The 24,780-nt window shown below is 41.6% G+C and overlaps 1 protein-coding gene across 1 annotated transcript in view; it reads left to right on the top strand.

Moving 5' to 3' along the window:
* The window catches only part of TMEM232 (transmembrane protein 232), a 138,877-nt gene that overhangs the window by 63,460 nt on the left and 50,637 nt on the right, over positions 1 to 24,780 (top strand). Inside the window, exon 12 of the mRNA XM_075272250.1 lies at positions 3,878 to 4,125. Within this exon, the coding sequence (XP_075128351.1) occupies positions 3,878 to 4,125 (248 nt within the window). The remainder of the gene's footprint in view (positions 1 to 3,877; positions 4,126 to 24,780) is intronic.

Below are 24,780 nucleotides of genomic sequence, written 5' to 3'. Positions count from 1 at the left end.
AATCAGATTGTATTTTTAGACACCACAGATGCTATGAATGTAACTTTGTTAATTTAGAAAAATACTTGGCTTCTGAGAGACATTAACAAAATATTGAATTACTTAGCCTTTTATGCCGCATAAATTTTCTCTTTTTAATGTATAAATAGTACAGATTGACAAGACAATCCAAATTAATAGCTGGATGCATTAGTACGGGCAGACAATTAAGTTATTAGAAACAATGAATTTATTCAACCAATTTTCTTTTAATTATATGATAATGAAAAATTTATCTTTCTGTTTTTTTATGTAGTTGCGAGTGCTGGATTAACACTTTCCTAGTTTCTTGTAGCTAAGAATATAGATAATAAAAAGAAAATGGTAATAAAGAACAAACCGGAGTATATAAAAACTTAGTATTATCACTACTAAAGGACTTACTGAATTGCTTATTGTGTACTTGTACTTTAATAAGTTGTAATGCTGTTTGATAAGGTTTTACTTGTTATAACTTTAAGGGGGTGTTCACAGTACTGTTGGATTCAGCAGTGCCCGTGGCTATTGTCCATACAAGATTTTAGCAACGGACACTGGTCCGTCTGAAATTTCCATTCATTTCAATTGGATTTTATCTTGTGTCTGTTTGGGTCCGTTTACACCCATGTCCGTTTTTTGAAGCGGACAAAAAAATCCGACATGCAGGACTTTTCTATCCGTTTGAAAAAATGCACAGCAAGTGTCTGTTATTATTTTAACATTGAAGTCTATGGGCAATGAACTTGTAACAGAGAGTAACTGATAGCCATCAGATACTCTCCGTTCTGATAGGTGCCCATTTCCTTCTGAATGGAATCCAACTGCAGTGTGAACCCTACATACATGGTACCAATGAGGCTGAAGAAAGCCTCCATCTTATATTATTCTAGTGAGGAGGAGGAGACAGTCGGTTGTGGGAAATAAATGAGCACACTTTGTGAGAAGACTGAACAACACAGACACAGACTCGCCCCAGGGTAATTCATCTAGAAACCTTAGTTCCAGCCCAGTGGTATAAGTTTGTGCCTCTGTTTGGTTGAAGTTTTGTTGTTCACCTGCCTTACTTCAGTAAAACTGTGTGTTCTTGTACTGTTCCTCATTATCTTCTGAGGCCTCAATACAACATTAACGTCAAGGACACCCAATCACTATCAGGGGAGAGACTTGCTACAAGGAAGTGCCCTAGGAAAAATCCCACCACCACCATCCACACTATAGGTGATCTTAGCATCATTGCAACTGCCTCTGTGGAGCATATGTTGGCTAGTGGAGCTGACTACAGCCACCGTGAGCCCAACCATCACTGACTACTACTCCTAGTATTCCTCCGTCCTTCACTAGGTTGTGTAGTTGGTCCATCTTTTGTATATTAAAAGACAAGGGCATTAGGCTTAGTGATTGGGAATGTCCACATGTACAGTATATAATGCTAATGTTTGAAGCTCTGTTACCTTTGTTCAGAGATTCAAGGCCCCATACTGCACTATTTGGTAGAAAAAAAATCCAAAGGCTGTACTTGTTTATTGCCATAAGCAGATAGGGTCTAGGTTCCCACTAGACATCACTTACCACTGGAAGAAGAAAGTTTATTCAAATACAATTTGGTGATCCTTGGTTTCTTTATTAGAAGATATTGGTCAACAGATGTCATGATCTACTGATAAATCACATTTTGGGAAATCCTGTTGATATTGGCAGCAACTGTTGACAATCATTTAATGTGTACTATATGCTCACATATTATTGGACACCATTATTACAACCAAGGAACCCTTACCAACCATATTCAAACTAAGGAGCACATGCAGATAGTTGAAGGACCCTGTGCTAGAATAGTTATGGGTCTCTTGTTTTCCAGTATATCCGGTAGGTTAGACGGTTTAGGCAGCTACCCACAGTCTAATACACAGCACAAACCTGATAGAATCTCTTGGCCTATGGGGCTACTGTTCTACTGCACACGTGGCACCAATGGTATGTGCACCCATGATCCAGCCCTAAGTACAACCTTCTTTAAGAAGCTTTTTCAGAGGAGCTTACTGTAGTTGCTCAAACCTACTGGACTCTAGGGAATCTGGTCATGAATGGAAGGTTCTGTATTCATTGAAAGGGTTTCTATAAAGATTTTCCAGAATGTATAAGTAACTGACCACTAATATTCTAAAATACCATAGATTAATATTCAGTTCTTATATGCTAATCTTGGTGACTGTTTGCAGAGATTTGTTTTTGTTTTTTTACAGCAGAACTCTGGCTCATTTTCAGTAGTAAATCTGCTGTAGTGCTGATTTACTACTGAAAATGAGCCAGAGTTCTGCTGTAAAAAAAACCCAAACAATTTCTTCCATATGATTTGCACCACATTTATAACCGGTTTTAGACACTTTCTGACAGTTCCTGTACTGTGTTCAACATGTGGGTCGGGTTTGTGAAGGAAGATACGTGGATTAAGATGTGACCATGTGTCTAAAATGCTCCAAAATTTTGGTGCATTTTTATTGTTGTAAGAAATGAAGCCAATTCATAGGTTGTGTAACGAGGACTGGACAGTCAAACCTCTCGTTCACATCTGCATTTGTATTCGATTCGAAGAGTCTGCATTGGGACCCCCCCAAATGGAATACCATATGCAATTTCAAGCGCTGTGCAGTAAAAGCACACGGACCCATAGACTATAATGGGGTCCGTGTGCTTGCCGCCAGATCTCCGCACAGAACATGCGGACAGGAAAGTAGTTCACAATGCACTTTCCTGTCCGCATGATTCATGTGGGCAGAGCACGACAAGTACACGGACCCCATTATAATCTATGGGGTCCATGTGCTTTTTCCACACAGCACTTGCAATCGCGTTTGGTATTCCGTTCGTGGGATACCCATGCGGACTCCCTGAACGGATTACCAAACGCAGATGTGAGCGATGGGTAACAGTGCGCCATCTTTAAAATCCAGCAGCAGACACTATGGTAAATCTGGCACATTTTATAAAGGTCTAGACTTAGTTTGCACTGTATAAAGCTTAAACAGCATTAGTAAATCTGCCCCATTGTTTTCTATTGTTAACTGTTTTTATATGAATGTATAGTATAGGCTGCTCATACAGTATACTATTACAAGATTAAAACAAACCTAGCACATAAGAGGGAAAAACTAAATATAGTTTTGAGACACATAGTATGTTCCCAAAGTAGGGTCCTACATCCAAAATCGTGTCTATACCACAAACTAATAGAGAAAAAAACAAAGAAATAGGTATACAGACACTCAAAATTTTGAGTGTCTGTATACCTATTTCTTTGTTTTTTCAGTATACCATTACAGTATGGAACAGTAGTTCACAGGGAGGCCGATTCCTAGCACCATATATAACTATAATGCTAGGAGACCCTGCACCCTGTCCAGACTAGTAAATCAGACAGATGCGCAAACTGGGTGTCACAGCCAAGACTCAGTCCTGTGAATTTCTAAAAGTAGAAATCTAAGAAAATAGGAACCACAAGGTCTAGCAGAAGACGGTCCCATTTGGAGTTGATCTTGGAACCAATAACCAAATATCCTATCTAATATTAATGATTATAAGTCTTGCCTATACAATACGAACAAAAATTATTTAAAAGGGGGACATTCATGTGTCCTGTATACAGAGGCTACATGATGTACCCAAGAAATATCAGTCTGACACTGTCTGCCATGTTCACATATTGGTTGCTAATCCAGATTGTATGTAGTTTTGTCCTATCATTCTAAAGTAACAGTGTTTTTATATATATATATATATATATATATATATATATATATATATATATATATAGACTAATGCAGCTTTTAATGTGTTTTTCCTGTTATTGTCCTTTGAAAAGGTTGAAATAAATGGTCCTGCAAATCCTTTTATTACTGCAAGTGCTAAGTCTCCATCAGCCCCTGAGAGCCTGGTCTTTTTTCAGTATGTGGGAGGCAGACTTGCAAGTGCACTTTCACAACGGTTCCTACCACCCGTGGTGCCCTGCATCCCTACACCATGGGAACCTTCTCAAAGACAGGTGCCTAGGAAAGTTTGTGATGTAACAGAGCACAGCATGGAGAAGAAAACATCACGTCTTTCTATAAGGTACAATAATGAGTTCTTATTTGTTATGAATGTATGTACAGCAAAATCTGTAGTACAATATGTACAAATAGGGAAAATGGCTCCATAATACTGTACATTTCTCCTACAATAGAACACTGCTGTTCTCATTACTTGAGTACGTCCTTGAGTCACAATACACATTTGTCTCACAGTATGGTAAATGTTTCTTATCGGCATGCATTTATGTGTCACTAATGAGTGCCAGACCATATACAGATCAAGTGTTCTTCAGATTTAAGATGGCTCTTAAGAAGTGGGAAGATACACAATATTACCAAGTCTTTGTTATATGTTCTTGTATGTTTTACTTTAAACCTCTTCTTTTCATAAATGTTTACATGTCTGCTTTTAGTACCACACATTTTTTAATTTTTTTTTTTAATGTAGATTGTGAGCCCCATATAAAGCTCACAATCTACATTCCCTATCAGTATGTCGTTGGAGTATGGGAGGAAATCCACACAAACACGGGGAGAACATACAAACTCCTTGCAGATGTTACCCTGGCAGGATTCAAACCCAGGACTCCAGCGCTGCAAGGCTGCAATGCTAACCACTGAGCCACCGTGTTGCCCCTTTAGTACCACACACTTTAATACCTGCAAGTATTGGGGTCGCAACTTCAAGGAAGAAGACTGAAGCTGGGCTTTACTTATTTTGCAATTCCTTTTTTACTTCGCTCACTTACCTCTTTCGATGCCCCTGGAATCAGTAGGGCTACTATTAAAGCAGTACAGGTTACAGTTATATGGCCTGAGGCCCTATGGAAAAATATGTGAATGTGAAAAAATTCTTTTTTCACATTAGTAGCAGTCATGTGAGGTGAGCAACTAATAAACCTCTCAGAACTAAAGGAAGGATGTTCTCAGCCTAAAAGCCTCATCATTAGCAATGTATTTTATAGCCACAAAGCACAAAGTACTGGTATCTTAATAAGTTAGTAGTAGGGTTGAGCAATCGTGTTTGGAAAAGATTGGATTCCGATCGGCGATCGAGAAAATTTCATGATCGCCATCGGAATTCCGAATACGATCTTTTTATGTGGGATCGAGATCGGTGATTTTTCCCACAATGCATTGCTTAGCCTTCACACTGAGTATACGATGTACTGTATATTCAGTGTAAAGGCTCCGCTACAGTTCCATAGGAATGAATGGAAGCAGCCGACACACAGCCTTAACCCTCTGCGCGCCGGCTGCCTTCATTCATTCGAATGGAAGGCTAAACTAAATCTCTAGCAGCTACTTACCTCTAGAGATGGCTGCTCCAGTGCCCTCCTTCTTCTTGCCTTGCTGCCCCACCTCCCAGGTTAGTGTTTAAAGCACTAGGTAGGCGGGGCTTGGGGCTTAGAGTGTGGGCGGGTACAGGGCGGGGAGACATGACGTCTCCCCTCCCAGTACCCTCCCACACTCTCCTAACCCGCCCACACTCTCCTAACCTGGCAGGGAGGGGGCAGCGAAGGAAGAAAAGCAGCGTGGAGCAGCAGCGAGGCAAAGAATGAAGGCACAGGGCACAGGACCAGCCATCTCTGGAGGTAAGTGGACACCAGGGGGTAGGATTGCTTTTAAAATCCGATCTCCGATTAAAAAAAAAATCCCATTGACTTGCATTGGGATCGGAATTTGGATCGAGATCGGGTTCGAATGAAAAATGATCGGAAATCGGATTTTAAAATCGATCCTGAAAAGTCAAGATCGGCTCAACCCTAGTTAGTAGCTAAAGCGTTATCCACACTACCGCCGCTATACATTTTTTTTTTGCATGGACACAAAGTCTTGCAAAAAATGGTTTCCAGGCTGAGAGGTTGCATACGGACACCGGTGGTCACCTTTAAAAACCCATTCAAATGAATAGGTTTTAAAGCTGACCGCCGGCAAGCCGTCAGCTGTCCAGTTTTCCTGGGGTTTACAACGGAAACCCTGGGGCGGACAGCAGCGGTAGTGTGAACAGCTTAAGATGTGTAAGAGAAAAATGGGAAAGCTATAAACAAACACACAAACATTATCTATATAATTATTTATATTTTATTATTTATATATTCGCCAGTGCTTTGTTTCTGTAAGGAACACTATTGCTATTGATCCTCGTTGTAGAAAGAGATGAGCCAGTGACTCTTATTGCTATGTTGTTGCCTAGAGGTTCTAAGTTAAAAATGGTCTGAAATATTGAGACATTCTAGAGGATGAGCCGTCTCTTGACACAGAAGTGAGGAGGAGAATTTCCTCCTGTGTCTGAATATTCCTTTCAAGAAAGACAAAAAAGACATGTATCGTTGAAATTTAAGGTGGCACTCAGAGCAAGTTCCTTTCTTTCACCAATGAGGACTTACTTCCCTACTAGAGATGAGCGAACAGTGTTCTATCGAACACATGTTCGATCGGATATCAGGGTGTTCGCTATGTTCGAATCGAATCGAACACCGCGTGGTAAAGTGCGCCAAAATTCGATTCCCCTCCCACCTTCCCTGGCGCCTTTTTTGCACCAATAACAGCGCAGGGGAGGTGGGACAGGAACTACGACACCGGGGGCATTGAAAAAAATTGGAAAAAGTCATTGGCTGCCGAAATCAGGTGACCTCCATTTTAGACGAATAGTGGATTTCAAATCCGGGTCATATGAGAATGTGAACTTTGTGACTATGAGACAGGGATAGCTGTACAGGCAGGGATAGCTAGGGATAACCTTTAGCACTGGCTAATGCATTCTATTAGCCCGATGAAGTAGAGCTGAATGTGTGTGCTAAGCACACACATTCAGCACTGCTTCATCACGCCAATACAATGCATTAGCCAGTGCTGATTGGCCAGAGTATGGAATTCGGCCAATCAGCGCTGGCCAATGCATTCTATTAGCCCGATGAAGTAGAGCTGAATGTGTGTGCTAAGCACACACATTCAGCACTGCTTCATCACGCCAATACAATGCATTAGCCAGTGCTGATTGGCCGAATTCCGTACTCTGGCCAATCAGCGCTGGCTCTGCTGGAGGAGGCGGAGTCTAAGGTCGGACCTGAATGGAGACTGGTGTGGAGCGATCTTAGACTCCGCCTCCTCCAGCAGAGCCAGCGCTGATTGGTCGAATTCCGTACTCTGGCCAATCAGCGCTGGCCAATGCATTCTATTAGCCCGATGAAGTAGAGCTGAATGTGTGTGCTAAGCACACACATTCAGCACTGCTTCATCACGCCAATACAATGCATTAGCCAGTGCTGATTGGCCAGAGTACGGAATTCGGCCAATCAGCGCTGGCTCTGCTGGAGGAGGCGGAGTCTAAGGTCGGACCTGAATGGAGACTGGTGTGGAGCGATCTTAGACTCCGCCTCCTCCAGCAGAGCCAGCGCTGATTGGTCGAATTCCGTACTCTGGCCAATCAGCGCTGGCCAATGCATTCTATTAGCCCGATGAAGTAGAGCTGAATGTGTGTGCTAAGCACACACATTCAGCACTGCTTCATCACGCCAATACAATGCATTAGCCAGTGCTGATTGGCCAGAGTACGGAATTCGGCCAATCAGCGCTGGCTCTGCTGGAGGAGGCGGAGTCTAAGGTCGGACCTGAATGGAGACTGGTGTGGAGCGATCTTAGACTCCGCCTCCTCCAGCAGAGCCAGCGCTGATTGGCCGAATTCCGTACTCTGGCCAATCAGCACTGGCTAATGCATTGTATTGGCGTGATGAAGCAGTGCTGAATGTGTGTGCTTAGCACACACATTCAGTTCTACTTCATCGGGCTAATAGAATGCATTGGCCAGCGCTGATTGGCCGAATTCCGTACTCTGGCCAATCAGCACTGGCTAATGCATTGAATTGGCGTGATGAAGCAGTGCTGAATGTGTGTGCTTAGCACACACATTCAGCTCTACTTCATCGGGCTAATAGAATGCATTGGCCAGCGCTGATTGGCCGAATTCCGTACTCTGGCCAATCAGCACTGGCTAATGCATTGAATTGGCGTGATGAAGCAGTGCTGAATGTGTGTGCTTAGCACACACATTCAGCTCTACTTCATCGGGCTAATAGAATGCATTGGCCAGCGCTGATTGGCCGAATTCCGTACTCTGGCCAATCAGCACTGGCTAATGCATTGTATTGGCGTGATGAAGCAGTGCTGAATGTGTGTGCTTAGCACACACATTCAGCTCTGCTTCATCGGGCTAATAGAATGCATTGGCCAGCGCTGATTGGCCGAATTCCGTACTCTGGCCAATCAGCACTGGCTAATGCATTGTATTGGCGTGATGAAGCAGTGCTGAATGTGTGTGCTTAGCACACACATTCAGCTCTACTTCATCGGGCTAATAGAATGCATTGGCCAGCGCTGATTGGCCAGAGTACGGAATTCGGCCAATCAGCGCTGGCTCTGCTGGAGGAGGCGGAGTCTAAGGGTCCGACCTTAGACTCCGCCTCCTCCAGCAGAGCCAGCGCTGATTGGCCGAATTCCGTACTCTGGCCAATCAGCACTGGCTAATGCATTGTATTGGCGTGATGAAGCAGTGCTGAATGTGTGTGCTTAGCACACACATTCAGCTCTACTTCATCGGGCTAATAGAATGCATTGGCCAGCGCTGATTGGCCGAATTCCGTACTCTGGCCAATCAGCACTGGCTAATGCATTGTATTGGCGTGATGAAGCAGTGCTGAATGTGTGTGCTTAGCACACACATTCAGCTCTACTTCATCAGGCTAATAGAATGCATTGGCCAGCGCTGATTGGCCGAATTCTGTACTCTGGCCAATCAGCACTGGCTAATGCATTGTATTGGCGTGATGAAGCAGTGCTGAATGTGTGTGCTTAGCACACACATTCAGCTCTACTTCATCGGGCTAATAGAATGCATTGGCCAGCGCTGATTGGCCGAATTCCGTACTCTGGCCAATCAGCACTGGCTAATGCATTGTATTGGCGTGATGAAGCAGTGCTGAATGAGTGTGCTTAGCACACACATTCAGCTCTACTTCATCGGGCTAATAGAATGCATTGGCCAATCAGCGCTGGCCAATGCATTCTATTAGCGTGAACTGAGTTTGCACAGGGGTTCTAGTGCACCCTCGGCTCTGCTACATCAGATTGCTACATCTGATGTAGCAGTGCCGAGTGTGCATCAGATGTGTAGTTGAGCAAAACTGACTCAGCACTGCTAAGTCTCTGCATTCACATAGGAATGCATTGGCCAGCCTTCGGCCAATCAGCGCTGGCTCTGCCGGAGGAGGCGGAGTCTAAGGTCGGACCTGAATGGAGACTGGTGTGGAGCGATCTTAGACTCCGCCTCCTCCAGCAGAGCCAGCGCTGATTGGTCGAGTTCCGTACTCTGGCCAATCAGCACTGGCCAATGCATTTCTATGGGGAAAAGTTAGCTTGCGAAAATCGCAAACTGACAGGGATTTCCATGAAATAAAGTGACTTTTATGCCCCCAGACATGCTTCCCCTGCTGTCCCAGTGTCATTCCAGGGTGTTGGTATCATTTCCTGGGGTGTCATAGTGGACTTGGTGACCCTCCAGACACAAATTTGGGTTTCCCCCTTAACGAGTTTATGTTCCCCATAGACTATAATGGGGTTCGAAACCCATTCGAACACTCGAACAGTGAGCGGCTGTTCGAATCGAATTTCGAACCTCGAACATTTTAGTGTTCGCTCATCTCTATTCCCTACCAATGACTATAGATTATAAAGTAATTTTATGGAGGAGCTATTATTTGGAAATTATTTTTTTGCCGACAAGTCCTTTAAAGAGGACTTTTCATTCCTCATGAAAGCGTGGTTTTGTATACCAATAGAAAGCAGACAGTGTGCTGAATTCAGCGCACTGTCGGTTTATCTGTTTAGTTTCGGCACGGATATCTCCCCAGTGTCAGAAGGGCGTTCCTCATAGGTCAGCGTCATCATCTGCCGCTGAGCTGTGAGAAACACCCCCTTCCCCCGTATAAGTCTATGGAATAGTACAGTCAGGGCTGGGCACCCTTCTCACAATGGGGTGATTTCTATGTCGAAACTACCAGCACTAATATCTCCACCACTAGGGCACATACTGGAAAAACGGCCAGTGCGCGGAATTCAGCGCACTGTTGACTTTCTAGCGCTATATAAAACTGCACTTTTATGACGACATGAAAGGTCTTCTTTAATAGGAAAACCCAGTTGTTAGTCCTTCCTGTGATTTTCTTTTCCTACAGGGGGACACCCCTTTAACTATTAGCTAAATACTGGTCATGTAGTTTTCCGATATTTTATTTCAATCTAGATGTACAGTGAAAAGGATATTCCAGCAAAAGTCAGAACATAAAAACAAGTAATTTTGTCATACATTTCTGCTAGAAGGAAAAAAAGAAGAGTGTTCTTGCTTTTTGCTTTCAATTAAAGGTTACAAGTATCACAAGAGAATACAAGTTAGAGAACAGAGGCGACATAAGATAGCAGTGGTGTAACGCTAATGCTGTACATGCCAGTGACAGCCACACTGCTTCCCCATAGCGGAGACAGCAAACATTTCTCTTATTAATGGAATACTTCCTCTGTCATTATACTCGTACCCAGTATCCTCCTGCTTCCTTCTGTATACCAGTAGCTTTACTTTACAGTACACTACTGCTTGTATTTAATACAGCCAGGCAGTTGTAGTAATGTAGCATGACTAGTCAGGTAAGATATTGGTGTAGGATCATATATAATTACCCATGTAATATCATATGTAATTACCCATGTGATATACTTAAGGGACCAATTACTTACCTGCCTTCCACATCTGCATGCTTTGCCAGCAGTAGGCGATGTGGTATACTGATAATGGTTTTTGAGCACTACTAAGAACATGTTATTGATCACAGCATTCAGGAGCACTGAACCACTGGCACTAAAGCCAGCACCATTTTTTCTTACATCACAGTTTACATGACCTGCTTTATATTGGCCCTGGGTGTTCTGCTACTCCTAGTTGTAGTTCTGCCCTTCCTAGACTGACCAGAGGCTGGTATTTATTCTGAGTGCTGCTCTATGATTGGTGAAAATTTAAGAAGGTTTGATGACATCATAGTTATAATTATTATTTTATTTGCTCTTTTGGTTGGTGTTCCTTTCTCATTGGTGGGCAACAGTTTTACTTGATGACATCACTGTTAGCATGGCCTCTTCTATTTATGTGATTGGGTAAAGCACATTGGTGTACTGTTTTGCTATATGCCAATGTTAGTAAATGTGCACTGTTAAGCCTTCTGCAAACATATTGTTATCTCGGCAGTGCTAACAGAGGACACATTGTAAAATTATCCAAAATGTATGGTACAATTTTAAGACAGTTGTACAGTTTTAACAACATTATTTTTTTCAGAGCATTCAGCTTTTTCACACTTCTCATTCCACTTATCAAATGTGGGTTGGAAAATGGATACGTTAAAAAGGATAGTTATAAGAAAAAGAAAAAAAAATGCAGCATACTCGCCTGTCCCTGATGTTCCAATATCACCCAGCGCAGTCCGATCGTGTTGCTCCAATGTTGTTCTTGTGGCGTAAGTCTCCGCCGCACTGTGATGTCCTGAGTCCTTTTCCTAAGGTCACGTGACCGCTGAGGCCAATCGGCAGCCTAAGGAAAGGACCCCGGACATCACAGATACCGAAATCCCATGTCCTTTGCTGAAGCCGCTGAATGGCCTCAGTAATCACGAAACGGCAGGGACTTCTGCCAGAAGAAAACACCAAAGCAACAGGAACGAATCATACTGGGAGATACCAGAGAATCGGGGACAGGAGAGTATGATTTTTATGTATTTTTTTCACCTTCCTCAGCCTAATATAACAAAAAAAAAATTCTAGTACACACACTGTACTATTGTTATATGCGACAATGTTTTATTCCCCTCATGATAATTTCTCCCATTGGTGTGATTTGCAAGGCATGTACTTCTAAGAGAAGTCGAGACATCTCTACCCCCCACCCCATGCTTGTGGCTGCAATAAATTTGAAATATAGTTTATGCTAGCGGCTCAATCTTGTCAGTTGTGAGAGACAACACCCCCTCCCTTAATACCCTGCCCGCACCACAATGATTTCAGAAAAGTGGCAAGGCTATCAGAAGAATATAAATCTTTGAAAGATTCAGCAAATCTTTGTGAAACAAACATTTGCCATTTTTTATGCTAGATAATTGGCCTAGAGAATTGATTTTTTTTTCCATAAGAAAATTATCTTTTAATTTAAAGGGAATTTGTCACTAGAAAATTACCTATTTCTTAATTTTTTTAAACCAAATTTTTGTGCTAACCATATTTTTTAGAATTTTTTCCAATCACTATCTATATCTAAAAAAATAGTAAATCCTGCAATTTTTACTTTTGATAATAGACTGGTTCTTTCCAATTCTGTGGGGGTTTTCTTTGCAGAAGTCAGATCATTTACATCACAGATAACACAGACAGGATTACACCTCTATTGACCCAACATTGCATATACTACTATGTTAGATTATGTTAAAGCTTATCTATTCTCTTTCCCTCCACAGAGCAGATCTAGAAAACTATCCCTTAGACCTCAGATTGTCAACTCCAGTCTATCGGCACCTATGGTCATGAGCCTGCTGTAAAGCAAATCACTAAATGCTGTTAACAGAGCAGAGGATAATCTCAGGCAAGATAGCGACCCCACAAATCATGAACAAAATAGAGAAAACAAACCCTAGTTTTTTTTATAAATGAAAAAATTGTGATACATAAATGGTGATATATTTTGGTTGATGGGGGATTTTAATTTAACCTTTCAGTTCATAACCTCCCACCACTATCAGCACCTGACAGGGCATCTTGTGTGTTTTGCAACAATGTGCTTATAATGCCTCCACCTTCCAAAAATTAACATCTATTTTATATTCAACTTAGGTGTTTCAAATCAAGGGATTGTAGCACTAATAGTCAAGTTCTCTATGCCCAAATATGGCCCCTATGCTGTGACATTAGCAGAGTTGAGGGGTGTCATTCACAATATGGAGAGATTTAAAGGTATGGAAAACTTAAAGGGGTATTCCCATGACGCTTGTTCACCAGGCTGTTGTGCTCTATTCACTTCCTGCTTTTCTCGGCACATAGGTGGGTGGAGTTTCACTTGCATGGGATTGGTTGTAAATGAATTACCACAGTGTGAAGCTGATGTAGCAGAGCTGGATTTGAGTCAGCTTGCATTACATACAGAGGTAATGGACTCCCTATCTCAGCCCTTATCAGCCAAATTCAATTAAACTGACTCATAAGAGCTCAGGAATCCCAGAGCTCTCACCTCCCCTATCTGAGAAGCTCCGCTACTTAAAAGACACAAACAGCTCAGAGCTGCTCCCAGCCCCTCCCTCCCTCCTGAGAGAAGGCAGCTACATCACTTGACAAATGAGCAGATAATCCCAAGGACCACAGAAACGGAGTGTAAACAATGAAGTGAATAAATTAAGATGGCGGACAAACAAAGCAGGTTTGATAAAGCAAAACATTTAGGAAAAGTCTTAAATCCACATAAACTAGCAGTATAGATAGGATCCTTGTGATGGGACAACCCCTTTAACTTGCGCTGATATCTCTTTAAATCCTTGACTTGAAATTCCTAATCTGAATAAGAAGTAAAAGTTAAATTTCTGATAGTGGCAGCACTCAGGCATTCTGAAGACATCACATGATATGTCCTGTGAGGTAATGATGCTGGTTTGGGTGAGTTTAATGAAGCCGACAAGTTCCTTTTACAACTAATGGTCATTTAGAATATCTACTTTGTGGATAGACTACTGGCAAGGATATGGACATCCACTGAGGCACCTTAGCTTTAGGAATGGGAAAAGTAGGAATGGGAACTAGCATAAATTACATTAAACCTATTGGACTGCAGTTGGCCATGCTACTTTCCTCTACGCCCACCTTACTTTATGCAGAAAACAATTCACAAAAAGTTTCCTGCTCTCTTACAAAAGATGGGCTGTGTTTAAAATTTACAACTTTTTTAAATGGCCAAATATCTTAATTAAAGGAGTGTTCCAGTATATTTTTTGAAAAAAAAAAAAAAAAAAAACCCTATAAAAAAAAATAAAAGCAGCTTTGGAAACTGTATTCAATGGCCAGCAAGGTACTGTGTGTACTTTATAATGTAATTTCATGCAGACAGACTCCCTTTAAACTTGGATGAGAGACATCAAAAGGACGAGTTTTAGCTTGATCTTTGGAAATAACCATTATCAGTCACCATTGTCCTTCTAGTATACTCTGTGTTCCTCTCTAAACATGACATAATACATGGAGGACTTTACCCTTTTCAGCCAAGCACAATGTAAATGTTTCTAGAACTGTTTCAGAAAATTAAAGAAAACGCTACTTATAGATAAATTAGCATTTAGGCAATTACAATGGCTACAAATAATATATCGCGGCCATCGTACAAAGGGTATCTCATTTCCTTTTTATTACATTCATCTTTCATTTTCTCCACTTCATTAGATGAGGTAAAATGAAAGTCTTCATCTTCATTCCATAAATTATTTAGGCCATTTTAAATATCATTGTGCCTTGAAGTTGATAGCCTCTTCATAATGTCTGATAGGGGTCTGCTAAGGAAAAGAGGAACTTTCTCTTGTAAAACACTCCAAAATGTGGTCGTATCGCTGATGTACCCTGCAGATATTAGATTATTGGATTGTTTGATATGTTATAGATATGTTACTGGGAATATATATAAAGCCATTGTAAGAAGAGGTTTCACTTTATTTGTCTATAGTGTAAGAATGTTGGGATTAGTGACCTATTGGGATTGCCAACTCTTGGGTCAAAATCCACAAAGGAATCCATTATAAACTGACTTTAATGGGGTAAATTAATTACTGATAATATTACATCTCAAGCCCTGATCTGCGCCTCGTCCACATTATATAAATGTAGGCAGAGCGGGGCGGAGATCGGGGAAAGGTCACAGATTTGTTATAACTCATGCCAGTTTTCTGGCATGGCTTAAAGTGAAAATCTACCCCAGTTCCTAAATGCCATAGATTTTCATTCTGATCAGGGACAGCAGATAGACATATGAAGAGGCTGAGGCCGCTTCATAAATCTCTTGTCCCAGTGCCAGTCAGGCTGTTTATTAACACTGGCATACAATATACCAATTTTAATAAATTTGCCCCACTATGTCCTGTGTATAACAATTCCTGACTATCATTCTACTAACTACATATTAGCTTCTTTACACAACACAGACACTACTGCTCAACATTTACAACACACATAGCTTCCAGGCCATCCTAGCGGCAACACTCACAGACTTTTGGCATACTATAGCCTGAGAGTAATATCATAGTAGGAAGGAGACACCTCTTACTTCAGGTCTGTTTACAGACTCAGGTCTTTGTATGTAGTTTGTAAAGCCAAAATTGTTTGCGGATTTAAAAAAAAAAAAAAAATCATGGCCATCTTGCACCTGAGGGGCTGCCTTTTTCACGGATTCCCCATACATTTGAGTGTATGGAGGAGTCCGTAAAAACACAAAAATTGAACATGACCTATATTTTGATGGTTCGTTGAAATAGACCATCAAAATAGCAGTCGGGTGAATAGCCCCCATTCACAGACATTAAATTTTAAAAAAATGGATGCCACACGCCTCGCGATTTGGCCTGAAGCCACTCTTTCCTCCAGACTAGGCCCGTTCATAGGGCCTAATCCGGAGCAGAGTGCGTGGCTGGATGACGGTGCAGTGCACTAGCTTTCAGTCGCGGCTACCTGGCTTTTGGTCCGGAACCTGAGGTGTCCTCTGCCTCAGGTTCCAGACCAAAAATCGTTGTGCGAACTTACCCTAAGTTGAATGAAGGACAGAAATCCTCCTCTAGTTTCGCTATGAACATGTTGTAGTACTGTGGGACTTTTTGCTACCCATAGCACTTCCTATGCACTGTAAATATATATTGCTGTTAAATGAAAAGTAATAGTGGTGGAGTATGAACCTGATGAATTGAAGAGCTAGCTCTGTTGGTTGGTTATCTTGTTTGAAGAAGGTATTGACATGCAGTGAAGAGAATCTACATTCATGAACCACTTATCTCTCCGCATGACTCGCACGGACAGCGAGCGGAAAACACACGGACCCCATTATAGTCTATGGGTTCCATGTGCTTTCATAAGCTCACCACTAAAATGTGCTTATCGTTTGGATAGGAGCTAAATTCTTATTACTGGAATACCCCTTTAACTTAAATATAAATTTCTGCCTCTTCTGCTCTATACTTTACGCTGCGTATTCAATGGGACCGTTTCTCTCCAGTAGAACAAGTAAAAACTTGACAAATGTTAAGCAACATAGGGATAAGTTAGTGAATGTAAATTGTAACCAAATGGACAGATGGGCCGTGTTTTTTTTCTTATAATGAGCATTTATGGGGAGATTCAAGTGATTTATGATCAAACTGTACAGTTTTTGTGAGTACTTAGATATCCACGGTGTCCCATGGTGAGATGGTATCTTTATGTTTAAAGGAAAAAAGATGCTATGTGAATCTGCAACAGAAACCTCAGATGAGCAAGGAATCCAATTTGCAAGTGGAACTGATGGCTCATCTGTGCAGATAAGAGTGCTGAGCCATTACGGTATCTGTGACAGTTTCCCTTGTTTTTTTGTCCTTTTTTTAACTACCGAATGTCATTTTACTATTAGTTACCGACTGAAATCGTATACATAAATCCAAAAGGCAGTGCAGAATTATAAAGTATTCAGTTACTAGTGAGTTTACAGAGTGGGCATTTCAGCAAGTGACGTTATCGCTTCATTTCACAGAGTCACATGATGGCTTATTGTTTGCGAAACAAATTGTAATTTGTAACAGCACCATTCAATATTCTGTGCACTGTGCTGCGAGTCTGGAAAAAAAATTGAGAATGAGATGGAATTTGTACCAATTTCTTATTGGTTTAATTTTTACGGTGTCAGGGTCGAATTCGACAGCACGGGTCAATCAGCCAGTCCAAATCAATGAGCATGTGTGCACCGCACTAAGAATGACACAGACACTCCGTTCCGTTTTCAATCCCATCTCATGCAATATCATCGCCTCGGCTAGCACTGAACTGCGTTTATTTCACATCACACATAGTTATACAGGAAAGGAAAAGAAAGGGTTAATGCATAATATAACATGAAATTCTTCACATGATTGGCTCTTGATCGTGACATATAACAGGTTGTAGTCTTGGTTACAATCTAAGGAATTCAGCAAAACATGAGAGTCAGCGCCATCTTAGAATACATTCTTAATTCCAAAGCTGATAGTCTTTAGCGAAGGGAAGGAGGACTCCAAGCTGACTATAAGCGAAGGTCTGGTAAGAGAGCACTTAGCCAAGTTACAGGAAACCAAGTCCCCAGGACCAGATGATTTACACCCTAGAGTCCTGAAAGAGATAGCAGAGGAAATAACAGAACCCCTTGCTATAATCTTCGGTAAGTCATGGGAAACAGGAGTGGTCCCTTTAGATTGGAAAAGGGCAAATGTTGTCCCCATCTACAAAAAGGGGAAAAGGGACGATCCAGGAAATTACAGGCTGACCTCGATAGCAGGAAAAATCTTTGAGCAAATTGTCAAGGAACATTTACTTCGGTACCTGGATGGGAAGGCATTAATTAACCAGAGCCAGCACGGCTTTATGACCAATAAATCTTGTCAGACTAACCTGATTTCCTTCTACAACAAAATCACTGAATGGTTGGACCAAGGGAATGCCGTGGACATAGTATATCTTGACTTCAGTAAGGCATTTGATAAAGTATCACATAACCTTCTTATTGAAAAAATGATTAAGTATGGCTTTGACAAAAAATCAGTTAGGTGGATTCACAACTGGCTTAATGATCGGGCACAACGAGTAATACTAAATGGCTACACATCGAACTGGAAGTGTTAGGAGTATTTAGGTTCTTTACTTTCTATTTTTCTTACCTGGGGAGTTTTTGGCTGCGCAGTGTCTGGGGTGGCATCCTGGCGCTGCGGGGTTGTCCTGTCGTGAGTATTGGTGCACACCTTCTGACTTGCACGTGCGCACTGATGGTAGGCAGCTTTATCTCCTGGTTGATTAGTCTGTCCTCCCATTTGCACCTGGGAGGAGTGGTCTCTACTCTGTATTTAAACCCATACCTCCCATGGTTCTGTGCTGAGTGTCGCTTTTACAGAGCTAGGCCTTAGCAGGAGGAGTAGGTGGTTATCTTGGATAGAGGAAGTTCCGTGGTTGGTTTTTGGGAGGTTTGGGTGAACGAGTTGGTTTGTGTGTTTTCCCTTCTGTGTTCACCAATCCTCCCTCTGTGTATAATTGACTGTGTGAGTGAATTGCCTTATCCTTTGATTTCTACTCAGTTTCCCTGTGTTTGTTTCCTAGTGTAAGGTTCCTTCCCATATTGGTTTGGGGGAATCCTTTCCCACATTTTTCCTGTGTGCTGCTTGTGTTGTTAGTCAGCGCACACCCTTGTCAGTCCCTGTCAGTAGCAGCTTCACTTGTTCGTTAGGGGTGACCCCCTTTAGTCTCCAGTCCCTAGAGGTCTTATAGGGCATTCCTTCTCCCACTTCCCTCTAGGCCTACGGAATCAGTGAGAGAGGAGCTGTCGGGGTCAGGCTTAGCCTGAGTACAGCCGACCCACACCCGTGAGGCAGGGACCGGGATAGCTAGTGGGAGTAGTGCAGGGCGAGATTCCCTACTGCTACTCCTTAGCCCCGTTGCAGCTACCTGGACTGACATAACAGGAAGAAAGTCAAAAGCGGGGTGCCGCAGGGCTCTGTTCTGGGCCCAGTACTTTTTAATATCTTTATAAATGATCTGGACAATGGAATTATTGGGGAACTCATAAAATTTGCAGATGATACGAAGATAGGAGGAATAGCCAACACTAGAGAGGAGAGAGAGTGTATTCAAAAGGACTTAGACACACTGGAACAATAAGCTGAGGCGAACAAAATGGTATTTAACAGGGACAAATGCAAAGTTCTACATCTGGGTAACAGAAATGTAAAAAACATATATAGTATGGGAGGAATAGAACTAAGTGATAGCATAGGGGAAAAGGACTTGGGCATAATAGTAGATCACAAATTCAACATAAGCCAACAGTGCGGTGCTGCTGCAAAAAAGGCTAATAAAATTCTGGGATGTATTAAGACAAGCATTGAATCTGGATCAAGAGAGGTCATTATTCCGCTGTACTCTTCCCTGGTCAGACCACACCTGGAATACTGTGTACAGTTCTGGGCGCCTCAATTCAAGAAAGACATCGATATATTGGAGCAAGTCCAGAGAAGAGCAACCAAAATGGTGGAAGGTCTGCAAACCATGTCCTATGAGGAGCGGCTAAAAGAACTGGGATTGTTTAGTTTGCAGAAGAGAAGGCTGAGGGGAGATTTAATAGCAGTCTACAAATATCTGAAAGGTAGTCACAGTGCAGAGGGATCTACCCTATTCTCATTAGCACAAGGAAGTACAAGAAGCAATGGGATGAAACTAAAGGGAAAGAGATACAGATTAGACATTAGGAAAAACTTTCTGACAGTGAGGGTAGTGAGAGAGTGGAATAGGCTGCCACGGGAGGTGGTGGGCGCTCCATCAATGGAAATCTTCAAGCGGAATCTGGATAAACATATAGCTGGGATGATTTAGGAAAACCTGCACTCGCAGGGGGTTGGACCCGATGGCCCTTGAGGTCCCTTCCAACTCTACCATAAAAATAAAATAAAAAATAAATAGTTTTGAAGGAAAATTAGTATTTCAACATAACGTAAAATATAACATGCTATAATCGTGACCTGAGCTCTGACAATGGCATTCACTATGTGATAAAAATGACATATTACCTGTATTCTGTGTCAGTATGATCACGGTGATACCAAATTTATATAGTAATTTAAATATTTTTATACCTTTTTTTTTTTTTTTTTTTTAAATGTAACTTTGTAAAATAGAAAAAAATATAGCGTTGCCATATTTTGTCATCTGTAACTTTTTATGTTTATGTGTATGGAGTTGGCTAAGGTGTCTTTTTTTGTGGGACAAAATGGCGTTTTTATTTATACCATTTTTGGGAAGGTCTGGTAGTTTGATCACTTTTTATCCTATTTTTTTTATTTTTTTATATGCAAAAAGTTGAAAAAATGGCTATTTGGCCATTTTGATATTTTTCCTTGCAAAACTGTTCACTGTACGGAATACATTTTATATCCCCTTAGCGACCCTTGACGTAACTGTACGTCATGGGTCGCATGGGGATGTATGGAGCGAGCTCACACGCTGAGCTCGCTCCATACACGGCAGATGCCGGCTGTATAATACAGCCAGGACCTGCCACTAACAGCAGCGGTCGGTGCCCGAGCCGATCGCTGCTGTTAACCCTTTACACACTGCGGTCAAACGTGACCGCAGTGTGTAAACGGCACCGGCGGCATGGGCGCCGCCATGTTTCGCCGATCGCCGCCCTCCTGAACGTCACAAGAGGGCGGTGATCGGTTGCTATGACAGCCGGAAGCCTATTGAAGGCTTCCAGGCTTGTCTCTGCACTAGATCTATTAGACGATGCCAGAGGCCAGAGGCATCGTCTAATAGAAGTGCTGCGATTTTCCTATTCACTGCAATACTGTAGTATTGCAGTGAATAGTATGAGCGATCAGACTCCCTAGGTTTCAAGGTACCTAAGGGGTCTGATCATAAATGTAACAGAAGAAAAAAAAAAGTTTTTAAAAGTATTAAAAAAATAAAAATAATATAAAAGTTCAAATCACCCCCCTTTCCCTAGATCAGCTATAAAAGTAATTAAAGAACATTAAACATAAAAATATTAGGTATCCCTGCGCTCCAAAATGCCTGAACTATTAGAATATTAAAACATTTATCCCGTACTGCGAACGGCGTAGCGGCAAAAAAAATAAAAACAGCCAAAAAGCGTTTTTTTCAACACTTTGCCTCCTATAAAAAATTGAATAAAAAGTGATCAAACCATCAGATCTTTCCCCAAATGGTATCAATAGAAACGTCATCTTGTCCCGCATAAAAAGACACCACAACCAGCTCCATACATGGAAATATGAAAAAGTTACAGGTGTTAGAACATGATGACACAAATTTTTTTTTTCTATTTTGCAAAGTTTATCATTTTTTTAAAAGTATCAAAAAATTTCAAATACTATATAAATTTGGTATCACCGCGTTTGTACTGACACGTAGAACACAGGTAACATGTCATTTGTACCAAACAGTGAATGCTGTAAAAATTAAACCCATAAGAAAATGGCGCAAATGCATTTTTTCTCCAATTGCGCCTCATTCTGAATTTTTTTCCAGCTTCCCAGTACATTGCACAGCATATTGAATGGTGCCATTACAAAGTACAATTTGTCCCGCAAACAATAAGCTATCATGTGACTCTGTGAACTGAAAAATGAAAAAGTTATGGCTCTTGAAATGTGAGGAGGGAAAAACGAAAATGCGAAACCAAAAAATGGCCTGGTCCTTAAGGGGTTAATGTTTTGATGGTTGGGGCATTTTAGAGAGCAGGGACACCTAACTTGTTTGGTTATTATTGTTTGTTTTTATATGTGATCTAGCGAAAGAGTTGTTTTGAACTTTTATGTAATTTTTTTTTTTTTACTTTTATTTTCAGACCCCTTAGGGACCTTGAACCCTAGGGGGTCTGATTGCTCACACTGTACACTACAATAGTAATGTATACAGGCTGTAGCAGAGATGCAATGACAAGCCTGGGATACTTTAGATGCCGCTGTCATAGTCTGTTAGTGGTTGGTGCTGGTTGTGTTATACAGCTGGCATCCGCCATGTATGGAGAGAGCTCAGCTCCTGAGCTCTCTCCATACACCACCTCACCCCAATCATATACATGTACATGATTTTGCATGAAGGGGTTAAAGAAGCAATCCTACGTATGAGCAGACCCTTCCTGTCACAGCTATGGAGAAGGAGCTCACAGTTTAGCCTCCCTAATGATATACTTGTAGGAATACCTGCCCATATGATGCTGTAGGATTGATATCCGAGCAAAGGGAAGGAGGAATGCTAAATCCAAGATGATTTATAATCCAGACTAGCTTTATTGAAATGATCCTGGAGTAACAATCAGGTGATGGATGCAGGGATAGAAAAAAACGTATTTTTATTATTTTTTGCGATACGTGATGGGTCAGTTGTTAGGGCTATTGTCAGGAATATTGTTCAAAGGGCTGTTCTAAGTTTGGCCAAAACCGTGTTACCCTATGCACTACCATAAAACCCATCCCCCATTATTTGTCATGGATGTCCATCAGTTACCTGCGATGAAACTGACATAGCTTTATGGCAGTTATAAATGCTAGTCAAATTGCTGATGTGAACGGTACCTTACTAATAGAAAAGTTACCAAGTAAAATGAATTATAATGAGTCATTGCGATGTCATCTGGAGTTGTCACTCTGGTTATTGTTTTCAAGAGACAGCAATTCCTCTGAGCTGTTCAGTCTTTAAGTACATTTACTCTTATTCGCCATTGCATTGTGTTGTCTATAGAAGTGACTCAATGCTCTTTTCTTTTACTATTGTCATTTTTTTCCACTTTCTTTATGAAGAACATCATTTTCCTAAATGAGACATTAGTTCAGCTTCTACTTGTAAACTTTGACAATGCAATTTACCTTGAGCGGCTTTGCCTTTTTAATGTTTAATTCTAATATACTGTAGAGGTAGATGAGTATAATATAATGTGTGCTTAGGTTTCCTGGGTTATGGATTAATGATCTTGTTTAGAAGAGATACATAGTGTTAGTAAGTATAACAAGGAATAATACAAATCTGTAGAATGTAGTCTAACCTTAAGGCTAAGGAGAGGATGGATCTTTAATCATTTGAGGCCAGAACCTCCGTTCCCCCGTGCAGTCATGTATCAGTGCCAATAGGGGAGTGGTGGTGGTGGTGGTGGGGTTGTTGTATAATCCTGTATAACAAAACAAGAAACTAGGGATGTACTTACTATAGATCCCCTAGATCTGTAGCATAAAACCTTTGATGATTTGCCATTGTAGCATACATCTATGGGCATTGAAATGCGTAAGGTATGTTTTCAGACAGTTTTAGTAAGTCAGCTGGAGCGGTTCTCATGCTTAGTTCACATGTTTGGCTGAGTTTATCAGCTCATGTCTTGCCATAGCCTGCATTACATTATCAGCAGATGTGGGGTGGAACAGATGTTCATTTGTCTGTTATGTGGGTTATTTCCTGACTACTATCGGTATCCCTCTGATGGTGAACATACTTGGGATTTTTAGAGCACTTTTTTGATCAGCTCCCTCCCACTTTGCATTAGAGATAGAGGGGTATTCGCACTGACCGAATTCTATTAGGGTGGATATTAGTGCTATGTTCAGGTGCAATATCTGAGGATACATACCTATATATTCAGTCGAGTAGTTAAATTATCCATTTATTATTTCTCAAGAGTGGAGTTAGGCCTGCTTCACATCTACGTTCGGTATTCCGTTCGGAGAGTCCCCTTGTGGACCGCCCGAATGGAATACCAAATGCATTTAAAAAGTGGTGAGCAATGAAAGCACAGGGACCCCACAGACTATAATGGGGTTTGTGTGTTTTCTGCCTGGTGCCCATACGAATCATGCAGAGAGAAAAGTACTTGAAGAACTACTTTCCTCTCTGCATGATTCATGTGGAAAACACACAGACCCCATTATAGTCTATGGGGCCTGTGTACTTTCATTGCTCACCGTTGTTTAAATGCGTTTGGTGTTCCGTTCAGGGGTCGCCAAACGGTCTCCCCAAATGGAATACTGAATGCAGGTGTGAACCAGGCCTTAGTTTTATGTCTTTTGTTTTTGGGGTTATTTGTTTACCTATTTTTAAACAAGTGTAATAAAGTTTTGACATTTAATACATCCTTTAGTAGCTTCAACTCTCCTATATATTCCTTATTGAAGTGAATATAAGCTGCACCCACTTCAACTAGTGATTTTGCCTGCAAAATAAGACCAAAATTGTGGCTCTACCCCCAAGTGACTTTGGAGTTAGAACCTTTAGAGTAACTGCATGCTCTGCAGTTTCAGTTCCTGACTTCTGCTGTGGCTAAAACGTTAGGTAGATCTTGGCCAATAATGTTATTGGGTTACAAGGCTATTTTCATCTTAAACATTTATGGAATATCCACAGGATATTGCATGCATTCACCTCCAAAACAAGGGTGCGTCAAGCCCCTGTCCTGACTGGTGCCACATCTGCTTTTAATGAAGAGGTAGTCGCACATGCTCAGTTGTCTCACTTCTAAAGGAGTACAGCCAAGTAACCACTAAGGGCTAGTTCACATGGAGTAAAATGATCTGTATTTTGATGCAGGAATCCGCGTTTGAATCTGGACCCGAGTGCACCTGCCGCGGCTAGCCGCAACTGTCACGGCTTCCGATAGTCGCGGCTTTCTGTTCTGGATTAGGCCAAAATGAATGGGCCTAGTCAGAAGAGAGGTATCGCGAGGCGGATTCAGCCGCGGAATTCACCTGAAGAAAGGGCAGCTCATTTCTTTTTTAACAAACCGGATTCCGTGTGAAAATCCGGCCCATTTGACTCCGTGTGAACTAGCCCTAATACTGTAGCAGCAGGTCTCATACTGTGGATATGC

Source organism: Leptodactylus fuscus, chromosome 1, assembly GCF_031893055.1.
Source record: "Leptodactylus fuscus isolate aLepFus1 chromosome 1, aLepFus1.hap2, whole genome shotgun sequence".
NCBI lineage: Eukaryota > Metazoa > Chordata > Amphibia > Anura > Leptodactylidae > Leptodactylus > Leptodactylus fuscus.
Note: the sequence above shows the minus strand (reverse complement) of the source record. Positions and strands in the feature narration are given on the sequence as shown.